The sequence below is a fragment of the Cupressus sempervirens genome, chromosome 5, assembly GCF_028749045.1.
Source record: "Cupressus sempervirens isolate cs-2001-9-10 chromosome 5, ASM2874904v1, whole genome shotgun sequence".
Classification (NCBI taxonomy): domain Eukaryota; kingdom Viridiplantae; phylum Streptophyta; class Pinopsida; order Cupressales; family Cupressaceae; genus Cupressus; species Cupressus sempervirens.
The window spans coordinates 186,284,919-186,303,581 of NC_143122.1; the positions used below are offsets into that span (position 1 = coordinate 186,284,919).

At 33.0% G+C, this 18,663-nt stretch overlaps 1 protein-coding gene across 1 annotated transcript; it reads left to right on the forward strand.

Moving 5' to 3' along the window:
- Nucleotides 1–15,226: 15,226 nt before the first annotated feature.
- LOC149555036 (protein trichome birefringence-like 36) lies at nucleotides 15,227–18,444 on the forward strand. Its single transcript, XM_089829062.1, has 5 exons — nucleotides 15,227–15,783; nucleotides 16,649–16,820; nucleotides 16,911–17,098; nucleotides 17,338–17,496; nucleotides 17,837–18,444. The coding sequence occupies exons 1-5, from the start codon at nucleotides 15,401–15,403 to the stop codon at nucleotides 18,096–18,098; spliced, it is 1,164 nt and encodes a 387-aa protein (XP_089685188.1). The 5' UTR covers nucleotides 15,227–15,400; the 3' UTR covers nucleotides 18,099–18,444.
- Nucleotides 18,445–18,663: the final 219 nt, after the last annotated feature.

The following is an 18,663-nucleotide window of genomic DNA, read 5'->3' on the forward strand; positions in this document are numbered from 1 at the left end:
CCTTCAAAAGTAGCAAGAGAGGAAGGACTAAAGTTGGAGATATCATATCACTAACTAGGAAATGTCATGCTTGAGGACAAGCATCAATTTACAAGGGGGCAGATGATTAGGCTAATTATTGCCTCTATTTTATGATAATTTTAATACTATGTTATAATACCACCAAGACATTTGTGAACTTATGTTTACCTGAACTAATGATTAAAGTCTAGAATAGAACCATTAACCTATGGATAGATAGTATGTCATATTTTGCAAATATTATATATATAATGCAATATTTCATATAACCATCAGAATGTGCATTCTAGTATTTGGACTTAATTTGATTATGCTTATTTGCAAATACCTCTGCATTATAACTAACTTGTTAGCAAAGGAAGCTAAAGATGGTCAGAAGCATTTAAGGGGAAACATTGAAGATGGTCGATGGTATTCAAGGAAAAAATTTTAAGGTTTAGCCATGGTGGAAGAATTCATAATGGTACAAAGAGACACATGGCCACTACCAAGGAGGAGCTATGAAGAATTTCTATATAATCTCTACACTTAGTATTGTGTCAAATTGGTTTTCTAGACTTTATTAATCGTACCATGAACTATTATCTTTCCTTCTTTTTCTCTAATTTGTAGTCAGTTTGTTTTTTTTCCTATTTTAGAATAAGTGTCAATCCTCTATTTATAGGGCTTAGATCAATAGTGTTAGGAGGTTAGAAGAAAGTTTATGAAAAAAAATTGTTGACTCTTGCAATGAGTTATATTTACAGTTTTATGTATCATTCTCATGAAAGGAGTTTTTGGAACATAATGAAATAGCTCTTGGTTTACATTCTGTGTTATTAGATTAGCAGAAGCCAACCAAGGGGGCCCACTTGGGAGGTCAATTTGATTAGAGTAGTATAGATTTTTTTTAGTATTTCTAGTATTGCAAGTAGAAGTTATAAGTTCCTTCCTGTAGCATCATACTGTGTGAGTGTTCCTACAATATTTGTAAGAATATATATAGTAGATGAATTGAGTTGCAATATAAGTTAGTATTTAATTGTATTTCTAGTATTTGTTTCAGTGAAGAGTTAAGTGTGTTTGTTTCCTATAGCAGTAGTGTAGGTTCTTTCCTTGCATTTTACTTTCCTGCAGCATAAGCATAATGACTTATTAAGAAACCTAGTGCACATACCACGCCAACCATTTCAAGTATATGTCCCTAGGTTGAAAAATTAAATGCACCCCATGGTGGGGAAAATAGTCCTTAGATTGAATATATTATTCCTAAGTATGGCCTTGGGCATGATTATTATACACCTATTGTGAGGTGAATCAAGCATCGTAGCATCATAAGTTTAAAAGATGTTAAGCCCTAAATTGTAGCAAAGATGCGAAGTAGTAAAGAAAGATGCCATCACCAGATCAAAATAGTCAAAAAGACAAAGTGGTAGGCATTTATGAAGTAGTAACAATGGATAAAAGGAAATCATAGCTTCATAGCCCAAACTTAATAGTTAAGGAAAATGATAGCAAAGTTGTAAAATAGATTAAGAAGACCCATTTTGCATGGTCTCAATCCGGAATGAGTAAAGAAAGAAATTTGTGGCCAAGCAACAATAAAGGTGGTCATCGCATCTTCACAACTTTTAGGTTTAATACATAAAATAGTTTTTAATGGCCATGTCTGAGCTGGATAAAAGAGTATGAGTTGGAAGTATGAAATATGAAAAATAAAAGATTTTGCTGGCTTTTTGAAGATTGATAGGTTTTCATTTGTGTTGATTTAAATGCCATTAAAGCCATGATCATGTTGTAGAAAGAGATAAATTTGATGAAGCACGAAGATTCTCATCAGCAGTTACATACTTTATTGAGTTTTTAGAGTGATATTAAGTTATAGAGTGATTTAGATTAATTAGCTAACATATATCATTTAGAATTGATTAAACTAATTTGAGAAATGGTTTAGAAGAAAGGTGAATTAATTGCATAGGCAATGATTGAAGAACCTACATCACAAAAAAAGAGCCCTAGTTCATTGGTAGAGGAGTGGATGAATATTCTGCCTAGTTCCACCAATGTACAGTCTACAAATGGTCATGCTTTTAGAGATCCATTTGTATTTTGTAGAGATTTAGAGGTTCCTAATAGAAATGGATATGAATTATTTTAGTTCTTCTACAAGGATAGAGTAGAGAAGGTTCTAGTCTACAACCATTGGGTTAGGAATTCGGGTAAGTTGATTATGCTAGAGGTATTTGTGGATGTCAACCTAGGGAAGGCTATGATAAAGTGTTACAATCCAATCAGCAAGTCATTCCACAAGAAGGATCAAAGCATTTTCCTAGCCCTAGATAAAGAAACATTCATTAAAACATTTGACCTAGGAGGCCCTATGTCATTACCAATTGAAACAAAGAAATTAACTAAAAAATTCAAAAGTTGGAAGAGCTTTTATATGGGTAGGGCAATGACAAAGCACGTCCCTATGTCAAATAAAGAGAAGGGAGACATTCCAAAGAGGAGGTAGATAAAATTATGCCTCTTAATTTCTTTCAAAGGTCTTCCAAAATAGTCTCTTTGGTGTCAACAAAGCCCTAGGTTCAAATGGAACCATGACTACTCTAGGAGGACATTATGTCATGGCATTGAATATCTAAGACCCCAACTCAAATTTTTGGATGATTTTGTGACATATATCATTGACAAGATCTGTGAAGACATCATGGATCTACTACACAACAAGGACACTTAGAGAACTTTAGGTTCCATCATTACTCTCTGATCATGCATTTGATCTTGCCCAGAAATGTTGATTCCTTTGATCAAAGTTTTTTCGAATGCATGAATGGGAAGAAAGATTACTAGTGCAAAGATTAAGAAGGGTATGGAAAATTCTCTAGCCATATTCAAATGTTATCTCTTTCTATAATGATTTTGTGCATCTTATTTTAAAAGTGATAGGATTGATTAATGAAGGAATACCTAGAAGTGTTAGAAAGGTTGTTAAACCTAAATTTTGTTTTGATGCTGGGAAACATTTGACACATGATTGGTGAAATTTTTTTCTATTTGAGGAGCATATTGTTATCATAATTTTTGGATGCCCTCAACCACCTCACATTCTACCCAAATATGTCCTTCAGAGACTAGCTTTTGTAGAAGTATTTTGGTAATTAATTTCATTGAACAAGGATTATCTAGGCAAAATTGTCAAGAAAGGAACATTTTTGTGTAGATGCACTAATGTAGGAATTTTTGAGATTGGTAAGAATGACATTAAGGAGATTGATGCCTTTTTGCAAGGCTATAAATTTCCAACTAGACTAGCCAGAACATATGACCCCTACAATGTAGTTAGACATGCCCTAAATAATGTGAGGGGATATAATCTACCTCCCACAACACCCCTATGGGAAGAAGATATCATTGTTGATAGATTAAATGAAGATGTTTTTAGGGAGATAATGATCAAATATAGAGATGTCATGAGTTTTGAGCAAAATATGAAATAAGTGGATCCATCCTTTAAGGGATTCTATCCTAAAGAAGACTATTGGTCAAAATTGAACAAATGTGTGGAGAATTTTGTTGAAATATCAGCACAAGACCCTAAAGAGATAAGGAAAAAGGTTGAACCTAATTATTCTAATGAATACATCATGGTTGAGATTAGTGATGATGTAGAGGACCAACTAGAAAGCTCAGGATGGGCAGATTAGGGGAATACGAGACAGAAAATGGTGGAGATTCTACAAAAATGATCAACAGAAAGCATTGTAGATTCTGCCAAGGGTTAGTCAATACTTTGATGATGCTAGAAGAAATTATCTAATAGCTCAGGCCACAAGGGATGAGAAAAGGGCTAAAAATCTATAGTTACAATCTTAGATGATTGATGACAGGGTCATCGAAGAAAATGAATCTATGAGTGATGATAACTTCATCAAAATAGAAGAATTTAAAAGCTTCCTTTTCAAGTTGAAATAGAATGATTTTTCCCTACAAATGAAGCCAAGATATTTTGATGAGGTGGTTCTTGGATTAATACCAAAACTATAGGAATATGATCCTGCAAGTGAAACCCTCACTATATAAGAGGCTAGAGATCTAGTGAGAAGAAGTGGTATGACTGTCTTCCCATTATGGGATATCAATTCCTCTTTTCTACTAGATCAAATGAGGAGGAAAGAAAAGACAATGTCATTTGAAGATGAGAACCAACTAGGAGAGTTGAGAGGGTCAAGATACAATAATGATCCTCAAACAATGGCTATTTGGAGTTTAGCTCTAGAGCATCAAAAGCCTACCCTTATAGAAATCAAAGAGTCCCCTAGGGGAAATGTGATATTCTAGAATGTGCACTCCACCACTAGTACGAAATATATGGAATGAAAATCTCGGTGGCATTGTTAGGAAAGAATAGGATGGATGTTCTTGAATCATAATTGGAAAGAGCCTACGAGAGATATATCAAAACCAAGAGGCAATAGGAGGAAGAAATGAAGAAGACTTATGTCTTGGAATAGAGAACCCTCAAATTGGAGAATGAGATAGTAGCATTAAGAAACACTGTCAGATCGCCTGCAAAAATCCAGGATAGAGGTCTGCAAACAAAAGACCAAGTACCTAAAATAGGGGATGCATCAAGCCATGCAATGTAAGTTGATGAAGAAGAGTTGGATTCAAGCAAGGAGAATGAGATCAAAACTATAAGGAAATTGCTAACTCATAAGATAAGTGCACTGAAACTTGCTTCCCAAAATGTGCATAGCAACTATCTTATTTTGCAAGGAGTAGAGTATAAGTGTTCAGAGGTAGTTGCCTTATTATCTCCTCTTTTTGCTACATGGGATCCTTATACCCAATTCTTTGATAATCTTGTCCTTGTGTTAGCACAAAAGAAATATTCTCCAAAGAAAATAATTATCAATGTTAGAAAAATGATAAATAAGGTAAGGGATTTAAGTGCTTTCTTTGCTGGCAAGATGCAATTAATTCAAAATAAGATGAAAGAAATTGCCACAAGAACACCCGATTTTGTACCTACTATTCTAAATAGTGATGGAGGAGTTAAATACTAGATATAATGGTCAGCATCTTTTGATAACATCCTAAATTATTCTAGGTTTTTAGTATACTGGAATGGTGAGCAAGATGTGGTGGTATTCTATGATTTGATTGACATGTTATAGAAAGTAGAAACATAAATTTCAAAGGTAACTAAAAAGGTTATGGCAATAGCAAATGCTAAGTGGAACAAATAGCTTGAAGAATTAAATGCAGTTAGAGATGTCACCTGGCTTGATGTGGATACGAACATAGCTATCTAGCAGGCCATAGAAAACATAAATGCCATACCATCCAAGGAAAGTGATTAAACAGTTAAAGGTAGTTAAAAGAAGAAGAGAAAGGAAAGGCAAGGAAAGTGACAGAAAATTACCATGCAAATAAACTTATGATGAAGACTCCTGAAAAGTTCCACCTGCTAGTTTACAATTTCTTACCAACTTTTGTTCAAAATAAAAAGAATATTTGTAATTGTAACACATAGAAATATCTTTGTATTTTGTTTTCCATTAGAATTTTGACAAGTGTCCTCCCATCTGAAGCATTTTGCAATCCTTCCTATAAAAGTATTTCCAAGATGCGGAGTAATGGTCTAAAGTTTGCATAATTTTAGTGCTTATTCTATTTTCAATTGGTCCAGTCTTGTGTTAATTTTGTGTTGTTTCAATTTTTCATATTGAGAATACAAGTGAATCTTGAATGATAATTTGACATGTCTCGAGTTATTCTTGAATTTATACCAATCATGCATTAGTTTCAAAGAATATTAATACAAGGAGGGAGTTCTAAATATCTTTGTCTCTAAATTCTATCTCCATTTTCATATGCTTGTTATTTTGGGATTGAGTGAAAAAAGTTCATGCAATTTAATACATCCTAGATATGTTATATGTTAATTTATTGATTCTATCAATTTATGGAATTAAGTAATTACTTCCATAAATTGATAGGGTTTCTAAGCATTTGAGAGGGATATTATAAGAATTGGGTTTAGGGTTAACAACTAATAATTTTAATTGCAAGGCAAATAAATAGGTCAAGTTTTACTAGTTTTGACTTTGCCTAACAATGGATAAGGCACTGATCATCAATTCAGATGAAAATTTATAAGTTCATATGGTTGAACAAAGTAATTTTAAAATCAAATCAATATTCACTTTTTGTCCTGAAGAATTTTACACTAGTCTTTACTTGTTTGAAGTAATTGTCCTTTGAATTATAGCTAGCTACTGTAATTAGGGAGTTACTTGCAAATCTAAGAATAATGTTGACCAATTTTCTGCAATAGGGGATAGATATGAAGATTAGAGTGCGAGGGAAGGATTTTTGACAAATAATATCAAATAACCAGTTAATTTTCATCCCTAAGGGGCACCCACCTTGGCCCTCCAGAGCCTAAAGTGTAGAATTCCTATACTTTGTTAATGTTGGTCCAAATCTTAGATGAATCTAGTTGAATATAGGAAATAGCTAACCCTTAGACTGAGCTTCTATCTTCTGTGTCCTAGTGTTGGGTTTCTTGTAACCTTGGTAGTTTTAAAACACCAATATTTTCTTCCTTCAAATTAGCTAAGATCATTCTCAACCAAACTGCTTGACATGTTGTTGCATTTTCTCTAATATACTTAGCCTCAATTATAGATTGGGGAACTATGGGTTTCTTCTTGGAAGACCAAGAAATTTTCGTAGATACCATGTGAAAAGCATAGCTGAAAGTACTTTTTCTATCAGCTAGACTTCTAACCCAATCACTATCTATATAGCCATGTAGCCTAGAATCACTTTCAATAATATATAAAATACTATATCCTTTGGTTCCTTTCACATACCTCAAGATTCTCTTGCTTGCTTGCTAATGAGTGCCCTTTGGTGTTTGCAAAAACCTATAAATCCAACTCACTACATGCATAATGTCAGGCCTAGTTTTTGTTAAGTAAATCAAACTTACAACCAAATTTTTGAACATAGTTGGATCCACACTATTGTTGCAATCTTCCTTACTCAACTTAAGATCTACCACTATTGGTGTTGGGGTTGTTTTTTTGTTCAACATTATATACATTTTTAAAATCTGATTTGCATACTTCTCTTAAGAAATAAAAATATCATCATCCATTTGCTTAACTTCTATGCCTAGAAAATATCTCAAAATTTCTAAATTGGTGATTTCAAACTCATGCTTCATAGCTTTTTTAAAATAAAAAATGAGGCAATCATCATCCCCAATAAAAATTAGATCATCAACATATAATACAACAATTAAAATCTTACCATGTGTTTCCTTAATGTAAAGAGTAGGCTCACCATCACCTTTTTTAAAATAGTTGCTCAACAAATATGAGTCAATTGGACTATACCATACTCTTAGGACTTGCTTCAGCCCATAAAGATATCTTTTCAGCCTATACACTTTACCTTCTTCACCCAAAAATTCATTACCAGGTGGTTGATCCACATAGACTTCTTCTTTCAACACATTATTAAGGAAGGCAGATTTAACATCCATACGAAATATCATCCACTTGTGTTGAGCTGCAATTGCTATGACATAACACATATTTTCCATTCTTTCCATAGGTGCACATGACTCATCATAGTCTCTAGAAAAATGCTATTTGTATCCTTTGGCCACCAAACATGCTTTATACTTACCTATTTTTCCATTAGCATTACACTTGTTTTTATACATCCATTTTACACCAATAACTTGCTTGTTGGGAGGAAAATTAGTTATCTCGCAAGTTTCATTTTTTTTCTATTGCATCTCTCTCATCATCCATGGCCTCACACCATTTTTTTCTTTAACAACTTCTTTAAAGTAAACTAGATCACTATGAGAAAATAATGCAAAATTACTATTCTCATCAAAATCATTATACTTTTCATCTTGGTATATCTCCTTATGACTTGTACTCTTTCTTGGTAGAAGGGAGGCAAGAATAGGATATGAACTCTCATTACTACTATTTTTTTGTGTAAGTTGAATCCAGAGCTATCTAGAACTATCAGAAATTCTCTCTGTGTTATTTTGAAGATGTATGGACCTATCTAGAGCTAATGGTCTTGCTGTCTGTAGTTGCTCTGTTTTCAGCTTATTTTTTTCAAGAGTAATTCAAAACTTTCTAAAGCTTTCTATTCCTATTGCTTCTTCATATTGCTGATCATCCAACTCATCATCTTCATCAATAATAGGAACTTTACTTGAAGTGTGAGATGATGCATCCACCAAGCCATCCCATGACACATTCTCTACAAATTCAACATCTCTTGAAATAATAATCTTCTTGGTGAGAGGGTTATATAATCTATATGCTTTAGATTCTAAACTATAACTCATGAAAATACACTTCTCACCTTTATCATTAAGCTTTTTCCTTTTCTCCTTTGGTATGTGTGCATATGCTACACACCCAAAAACTCTCAAGTGTTCAACTATCCATCTATGCCTTGACCATGTCTCAAGAGGTATCTTATCATGCACTTATTTTGTAGGACTTATCTTAATCAATTAAACTATTATTTCTATAACTTCTCCCCAATATTCAATTAGGATACCTTTTTGAATCAACATATTTCTTGCTATCTCACTATTATTTTTATTATTTCTTTCAGCCACTCCATTTTTTTGTGGAGTATAACTGACTGTTAGCTCTTTCCTTATACCATTTTGCCTACAAAATTTCACAAAAATATTGGAGTTATACTCTTCTCCTCTATCAAACCTTAGGAATTTAATGCAATGTCCACTTTCTTTTTTAGACTAGGCTTTTAAATCTAAAAACTTATTAAAAGCTTCATATTTGTTTTTTTCAAAAATACACCCATGTTCTATGGTTGAAATCATCCATAAAGGTCATAAAATAAGTACTTCTTTGTATGGAAGTAACATGCATAGGGCATACCAAATCAATATGCACCAACTCTATTGGTGCTCTAACGCTTGTGGAATTACCATATTTAAAGGGAAGCCTATGTTGCTTACCCAAAATGTGGGCTTCACACTTGCTACTGGACTCTCCAACACTTCACAAAACATCTACCATTCTTTTCTTGGATAACAAATTTAAACTAGCATAGCCAAGACGTCCATACCTTAGATGCCATAGCTCAGAATGATCTTTAATCACACTTTTAAAATATGATTTCTTTTTTACTATTGTATGCACTTGCTTGGGAGCTACAAAAATACATTGAGGGATGGAACATGTCTTAATCTTCAATGGAAACATTTAGTTCTTTGTCATTTGAACTATTGCAAGTTCCAACAACTTTCTTGCTTCCATCTTTCTCATGAATGACACACTAGTCATTTTCTAAGATTAATTTATATCCATTTTGAATGAGTTGTCCAACACTCATCAAATTGTGCTTTATACTAGGGGAAAAATAAACATTATGAATTTCTTTCTTCTCTCCTTTCTTGGTATGGATCATAATAGATCCCTTGCCCACAATAGGAATAGTTCAATTTTTCCCCATCTTGATTTTAGATTTATAGTTCTTATCAATGAAATAACACATATTTTTATTACCACTCATGTGGTTACTACAATCAAAGTCCAAATACCAAACTTCAAAGATGCATTCTTCATCAATATTGCACATGATGAAGGTTGCATTGTTCTTTCTTTCTCTGATGTTTTCATTAGAAACATCAACATGTTGTTGTGGCTGGTCATTCCATTTCTTCCAACATTCATTTGTGTAACGTGAAAACTTGTGGCAATAATAGCATTCAACATCGCTCTTCTTAGAGCTGCTATTTCTTCCTCCTCCTCCTCCTCCTTGAGGGCTATTCTGAGAGAAACTTGCTAAGCTTTCTCCTCCAACATTTCTTTGTTCAAAGCTACCATGTCCTCTTCCTCTAGAACCATGTCCAAAGTTGTTTCTTCCTCTCCCCTACCTCTTGCATTACCTTGTGCTCTAAAAGCTAGCTCTTTAGAGGAATTTTTTGATCTATTAATGTGACACTCATGAGTATAGAAATGACTCATCAACTTAGACAAGTCATTTGACTCTTCAATAGCAATAACAAGCGTATCAAACTCTTGAGGTAAACTCCTCAAGCTTTTCTCCACAACTCTTTGTTCTTCAATCTCTTTTCCATTATCTTTCAACTGGTTTATCAAAGTTGAGGCTCTAGTGTCGAATGATGAAATGGATTCGTTCTCTTTCATAAGAAGGAACTCAAACTCTCTTCGAAGCATTTGCAACTTCACAACATGAACTTGATTAGTTCCTTTGATTATAGTCTCAAGAATATTCCAAGCTTCTTTGGAATAACTAGTTGTTGCTATTCTTAGAAATAACGTCTTTGTTAAGGGTGCTTCAATCATGCTCATTGCCTTAACATATTTACTTCTTGTCTCTCTCAAGTCTCTCTCAACTAAGTTTTTTGATTGTTTGTGAGCATAGTGAACTGAGTAGGTATGTAGTATTTGTGAAACCACTTATCACAAGATCTCGCAAATCATTAGCTATAATGATGGTCTTCATTTCCTAACCCAAAAATGATAGTTTTTTCCATTAAAGGATGGTGATTGCTGCAACAGCTTTCTCTCATCTCTAGCCATGTCTCCTACACAATAACTTTAAACACCTAATGAACACAAATGTCCAAACTCACTCGTATTAAGGGCTCTATAGTTTTGATACCATGTTCATATTTTAGAAGCAAAACATAACAACAAATATAAAAATAATGCTTCCAAAATCAAATGTATTTTCACCCAAACTGGGTAGAGCACTAGAACACAAATAAAAATGGCTGCAATGTTTCCAACCACATAGCGAAATGAATCAAACCAATATGGAGACAATAGATATGAGTTGGGGCATTATATCCTTTCTATTAAATAAGTGAACCAAAACAAATTATAAGTGATAAACATCTACAATAGTATATCTTACTACTATTACAAAACCAAAAACATATACAACACTACAAGGGTGCAATGAAAAGTTTGTATGCCTAGAGCAATCACTGCTCTATGGAGCATTACAACAACAAACTTCTACTAAATCCTTTATGTGCTAAAATAAAGTACAAAATAAACAATTCAAAAACTGCATGCACAATTTGTTGTCTTGTTTTAGTATGCTTTATTTTGAGCTCTTTCGCAGATGCTTATGCTTGCACCTTCTATCTATGCTTATGTCTACAAAACTGAAAACATTCTTCCTTTTACAAATTAGGAAACTCCATTGCCAAGTAAATAACAAAGTACCTTTAGAAGACTTAACCACTAAGTTATGGTGGAGCAGAAGAGAAGATTTATGAGAATGAGTTAATATTGTCCTACTAACAACCTTCAGTTGCTCAAGCTCCTCAAGCTACTTGAAGCTCCAAGGAAGTGAATGAGCTACTTGGAAAGCCTCTAACAAATCTTGGCAAGATCTGATTTAGTAAATTAGTAAATTCCAACATTATCATACCTTCAACCATTACTCTAAAAGGTGCATGTTTCTCTTTGATGTATATTTCCCTCAATATTATTACCCCACATGAAAGGTTTGACCATATAGTAGCATTTTAGCCTCTCATTTTAACATATTCACTTTTGAATAAAACTCATTTGACTGTCATCTCAAACCCCATCCAGACATGCAAATTTATCAAATAATCTTCAAACATTAAAATCTCATAGAACACGCTAAACATTTTAACACTCATATTGATTCTATTCTTGACATTTTATCAAACATTTTGTTTGAAAAAATCATTTTGAATAAAATTCATTTGAGGCACAATTTAAAGGCCAAGCAAATTCAACCTTTTAATATTAAAATCCCTCTACATTACACTCAACTTGATTCTTTTATTTTGCAATGCTTGACATTTCATCAAACATTTGTTATGAAATCTAATATCTATACCATATAATTTGTTCATAGAAATATCTCATTGCTACAGTATTCATACATGACTCTATCTTATAAACATTTGAATTTTGCCAATTTTTGTTATCAAATATCCCTTTTTCTATCTCGTCTAGAATTCATGGTTGTGGTTGCTATCAGTAATTCATCTCTATGTTAATTTCAACATTAAGTTTTAATTTGAGTTCCTTAATAGTTCTTTAAAAAAATGAAGCTTCTGATCAGGTTAGCATCTATTCCTCATTAGTGCTACCCAAACAATTTTTAAGCTCAACTTTGCACAATTTAAGATCCTTAGAATTATGAATAAATTTATGTGAAAAACAACTTCACAACTTTAAAATTTCACTCAGCAACAGTGGATGTCAAGTGATAGGTAGTGGATGCTAAGTGAGCTAAGCAATAATGGGAGTTGAGTGACTCGGTCACCAAAGGAGAACTCGACACCTGAAAGGAACACAACACCGAGTGAACTTGGTAGATGAAGCAACTAAGTGAGCTTGATAAGACTCTGTTGTGACTCCACAGAAACAGTAATGAATGATGACCAAGTGGGCACAAGGAGAGCTTAGTTTACATGTGAACTAAGTGAGTCAATAATAGACTTGTTGTCTGGTTTACTCCACCATTAAAACACAAAGATAACAACAAAGACTTGCATAGAAACTAGACCCAATATGAAATCAATAGAGATGAAGAAAACAACAATCCAATATGATATGCCTTCTTGCTTGCTTGCATTCTATTAAAAAATTAATTCAAACATTATAGATCTGGGATCATATGACTTCAACCAGAAATGAAATACTCTAATCTATAAGTTCTATTTGAAATATAAACTTGCAACACTTCAAGACTACATTCAATAACGCCTGGAGCAATCACTACTTCATAGGACAAACAATATGAACTTACAAAATGACAGAGAGATTCAACACGTGATGCTGCATGATCTGAAACTGAACCTTCCTTCTATCCTTTGAACTTTGCTCTGATTATTCATTTCTCTTCTGCTCTAGTCTGTTGATCTTCTTCACGTGCTCTCTCTCTCTCTCTCTCTCTCTCTCTCTCTCTCTCTCTCTCTCTCTCTCTCTCACACACACACACACACACACACACACACACACACGTTTATCGAATGAATGGGCTTCATCCCTCTTGTCTTGTTTCAAAATGTCTTCCCTCTCTTTTTGAATTTCAAACTCACCTACCGACTTAACTGTCTTGACAGGCTAGGTGGGCATGTGGCTCGAGGGACAACTGACCTTTTTCAAATTTCTAACAATTTCTATCTTTTCAAGAAACCTTCATAGATAGACTGCTACCGACTATTTTCAAATAGATTTATTTTATGTATTTTCCATTTGCAACTTTTGTTAGATACTAATAATAATTGACAAGTAGAAGATAATAAAACACTAACAATAGTAATGTAGAGGGAATTGATGGATGTTTATGTAAAACAGTTTTTGACAAATTACAACCTAGAAGAGCAGGATTCAAACAAGTTTATTATGCCTTTCTAACTTCTTGATGTCTAAAAAAACATCTAATCATTACCCATTATGCCACCCCTCTTTTCTAAGTCTGGCATAATTATTTATCTGACATTTTGTTTTTTCTTTGACCAGCACCTACATAAACTGTGCTTGGTGTTGTTGGTGCTCATGTGTGGAGAGTCGTTCATATTCTCGGGCACAAAAGTAAATCAGAAACGGTGTGATGTGAATGACAAGACAGCAAAGTCAACCATGTCAGACTACCAAAAGTGGCGCAAATCCTTCCGATCTTATCGCATTCATGTGCATTTCTCTTTCCCTATGGAAAAATGTTGGTCTACTATATACACGTTGGCATCTTATCTTTTCTATCTATCTAGTGGATTGTAATAATGTAAATACATCCATTCTCATGGGTAAAGCAGTTCCATAGATCGTATTCATTGTATTCATATTCAATTTATTCAGCTACAATTTTCTGATATAACTTTGTAATCTAGATTTTTCAATATAGAAATCAACATAATATTAGTAAGGTAGTGATAATATTAGATAAATGATCTAATGAAAATTCTTTAAACTTATCATTTAAGCTCATTCTGCTTGCAATCCTATTTGTAAAACTTTCACCAAGTTCTGCTGCTTATGAACCATTCATTAGAATCCCCTTAACTGTGCTCAAACTCGAGTAGTACTAGGATGGGTAACTCCCTCAAAGTCCTTCACCTCTCCAACCATCGATCCAGTGAATGCTAAATGTTTCATTTATTCTCATCAGAAATGGATTTGCATGAATCATTACTCATAAAACATGGTCAATGAGTTTGAATATCACAATTTGACTTGCCTTGGAAAATATCTCCTACTTATCAATAATTGTAAATATGAATATTACTAAATAAATAATAGATATTTAGTGAATTAAATGTTAGGACACAATGAAAAAAAGAATACAATTAATTAACTAATTAATAAATGTTCATTTAATTAATGAATTAAGATAGGATAAAATTAGGTGTGAAAAGGAAAGAACAAGTTTTGGTATCTATAGCTCCAAATAACAGTTATTGGGGAATGTCTAAACTTATAGTTTGTATTTTTTTAACAAAGAAATGATTTGGATATAATTTAAGTGTTAATATAGTCCTGCCAATAAAGAATCTATAAGTTACAAGCCCATTTGGCTAAACAATCAGCAGCTCTGTTCCATTCACGAGGAATGTAAGTAAACCTAATGAACTCAAGTGACATACAAAAAAATTTATATTAGAAAGAACCCAAATTTCACTAAGTATCAAAACTCATTTATACTTTATTTACACTTGATTCTTTTGATTTGATAAGCATAATACTTTTAACTTAAAAATGAAGCAATTGAATATTTTAAAATGGTGGAAAATGACTTGGACATAAGTTAAAGTTCATGTGAACTTCAGAAAGTTGTGTAATAACATATTCTGTATAATTAATCTAGTCAAGTTCTGAATTTTTTGCAACATGTCAGTGTAGAAGTTAAATTTGGATGAAAGTAAAGAAAATTCTCAGATTGTACCAATTGCAGCAGATGCTAAAGTGGAGCAACAACCTGGCTGTAATAGTAATCTGTTCCTCCACTTAAAGTGCAACGAACAAGCTAAATCATGAAACTCCACCATTAAACACACTCATTCAGGAAATTCCAAATATTTTTAGTAAACTTCGATATAAAAAATGATTCTTTGTCACGGGAGCATGTTGGTTTCAGATTGAGCCTACACGAGGATATATATTTTTTTGGATCTGTAGGAAAATGCCATCCATTCAATTGAGAACCCGTGAACTCTTTTTCTCACAAGTGTTTGCCCAATTGGCTTCACATTACTGAAAAAAATGAACGAATCTTAAAATATTCGGAGTTCTGATTGTTTTAGAAAAAAAAGCTTAGAGAGGGAGCACCATAGTGTTCTTATTTTTGATTCAATCACTTCATGTTTGTCAATTGCTCTGCAAAACAGAGGAATTTTGTTTTGATGGGGATGTTTTTGTTATTGTTGTATATCTTAATAGTTCTATGCATTTCTCGAGATGCTAGAATTCAGGGCAGTGTTGCTGCAGAAAATAGTGATGAACACTTTGAATTGCATCAGGGGAACAATGGCGTTATTTACAGAGAAAATGTTGTTGTAACAAGTCTCACAGAAACTAAATGCAATTTGTTTTCAGGGAAGTGGATTCATGATGCTTCATATCCACTTTATAATGCTACAGATTGTCCATACATTAGTACCCAAGTAAATTGCAGACCAAATGGGAGACCAGATTCAGATTATGAGCACTGGAGATGGCAGCCAGATGGTTGTACTGTTCCCAGGTAAAATTTGCACAATTGGTTTCTATTCTATTTTAATTTGGGCTCCTCTTGATGGGCAACTTCTGTTTAGTTTCTTGTTATATATCCATTTGAATGTAGTTCTCATTAATCCATTTTATTCTCAATAGTTTTGGTCAGTTTCTTAAAGATGAACTTTTGATCAATGATAAGTAAATGGGTTCTCTCTTAATTTGATGTATGATAGATTTTCTTTTGGACAGTCTTGTTTTGACAAGAGATCATGAAGTATGATTTGAGATGAAATGTTGATGGATAAAATTAGTTTACAAAATCTAGTTCAGAATATTTTTGATGAATCTTTGAAAATAATGATTTCTTTTGTTTGGGCTATTCTTGATGGATAGCTTCTGTTTAGTTTCTTGATAATGATGAATAACTTGAAGTAGTATTATATCTATTTGAATGTGGTTATCATAAATCCATTTTACTTTCAAAAGTTTAGGCCAATTCATTAAAGGCTTCTCTTCTTATCAATGTCAAGTAAATGGGTTTTCTGATAGATAAATTTTTATATTGACAATTTTATTGTAACACCAATGCTGATAAATAAAATAGGTATACAAAATCTAATTCAGAATGCTTACAATGAATCTTCCAAAATAATGAACTCTATCATAAATATCTGAAAACAATCCATTTAGATAATGATGAACGGTTCATTTTCATTGATCTTTGTATATCCAAGGTCCACTTACTTAGAATTAATCCAAGTGGCCTGAAGAGAGATCTACAGTGTAGACCCCAAACATTGGAAGTGCAACAAGAAATGTTGATTAAAATATGTCAATTTAAGGACATGTACAACTATTGATTGAAAAATATTGGATTTAAAATCTTGTATCAGGTTCAATAGTAAGGATATGTTAGAGAAGTTGAGAGGAAAGAGATTGATGTTTGTTGGGGACTCCATAAGCAGAGGTCAGTTTGAGTCCATGGTTTGTCTACTTCAGGCTGGAATTCCAAGCAATAAGAAATCTATGGTTAATAAGAGTCCTCTTGCAACATTCAAAGCTCTGGTAAATTATACAATGTAGTCACTTCAATCTTTTGTCTTTTCTTTTGCAAGGATATATCTAAATTATTAACATTTGATTGGTTGTTTGCAGGATTATAATGCTTCAGTTGAACTATTTTGGGCTCCATTCTTGGTTGAGCTGGAGACCAATGAACAGGGGACAAAGATTTTGCACTTAGATTCTATCCAAACCAATGGAGATTATTGGAAGGAGGCAGATTTCCTGGTTTTTGAGTCATCACATTGGTGGGATCATAGTGGTGGCAACAGTGGAACAACGTAAGATTATATGATATATTTTTAATTTTATGAATATCATTACAATAGTAATTTGAATATATTTAATTTATTTATTTGAATCTTTCTATCAATATATACATTTACATTCTATAATCTACCATCAAAATGAAGAAAGGGAATAAGAAAAATCATAATCTAAATCTAATTCAGTAATATTCAAGCAAATCTTTCATCACAAGTAGGGATATGATACAAGGTTTTATTGTCTTTATGAACAGATGGGACATAGCCATGGAAGGCAGTACAACATATAAAAGTATAGACCAAACGGTTGCCTACAGGAAAGCCCTAAACACTTGGGCAAATTGGACAAATTCACAAGTAGATTTCAAGAAATCAATACTATTTTTCAGCACCATGGCACCTCGCCATTCAAGGTTTGCCATCTTATATGATATTAATCTCTAATTTTGCTCAAGAATTTATCAAAGTTATTATCATGGCAGTAGTAAATCACACTGCATTGTTTAGAGTTATTAATGACAAAAAAAAATTATTATAATTTGATTGCATGAAACTTCTTTCCATGAATGTTGCCCATCATACATTATGATCTATCAATAGAATAAAGAAAGTAGAACAGTAGACAAAGAGAGGATTCTGAAGTATGGTTCAAAAAATTGGTAGAAAAAAATTCACAGTCAAACCCTAAAATGTTTTTCATGATTGATTTCTACTTGAACTGCAGTTGACATAATTGGGATAATTTTAATACAGGTGTGAGAAGGATAGAGAGCCTTTGCAGAGCACATCTGCATACAATCCTCCATTACCATTTCAGGTGTCAATACTAAAACAAGTTGTGAACAACACAAGTTTCCCTGTTGTTTTGTTGGATATAATAGGAATGTCCCAGCTACGAAAGGATGCTCATCCCTCTAAATATGGTGGTGGTGGTGGCAATGGAGACTGCAGCCATTGGTGTAACCCCGGTGTACCTGATATTTGGAATGAACTTTTGTATTCTTATATACATTAGGGAAAATACCAAAGATAGATTTAATTCCATGGAAGAAATAAGGTTTATGAGTCAGAGCAGTGATCAATAGTGTAGATGCATTATGTTTAGTAGATTTATATTTGTTAATAAAAACTAAGTTGAAAGATATCAAATATCAAAAATAGATAAACATATAAATCTATCTAAGATCATTCATTTAAACATTTAAAAAATATTTGAAAAACTAGCGATAGCACCAAAGATAGACTTTCATGGGAAAATAAGATTTATGGGCTACAGCAGTGATCAATAGTTTGTACATTGAATTCACATGCATCACATTATTTGTAAAAGACAAGTTGTGCTTTACAGCTTTTTGAGCTCATCTGTCTTTTCCTTTACTGGCTGTCATCATATTTCCATCATGAAATCTGTCCCCATGTTCCCATGGTTTTCTTCCTACTGGAATTCAGCTTTTAATAACAATAGTTTGTAGGAGTAGGAAATGATAATGTCACTTCTTTCTATCATGATATGTGTTTTATACGGCGGACTTGGAGTATTCCAAATATGTTTATTGATAAATTGATGGATGGGAGGTACA

Bases quoted from the DNA above. Each gene is read 5' to 3' on its own strand.
- LOC149555036 (XM_089829062.1), top strand. From the start codon at position 15,401: ATGTTTGTCAATTGCTCTGCAAAACAGAGGAATTTTGTTTTGATGGGG. The intron at 16,821-16,910 runs GTAAATTATACA...GGTTGTTTGCAG, and splicing joins TTGCAACATTCAAAGCTCTG to GATTATAATGCTTCAGTTGA. The intron at 17,099-17,337 runs GTAAGATTATAT...CTTTATGAACAG, and splicing joins GGTGGCAACAGTGGAACAAC to ATGGGACATAGCCATGGAAG.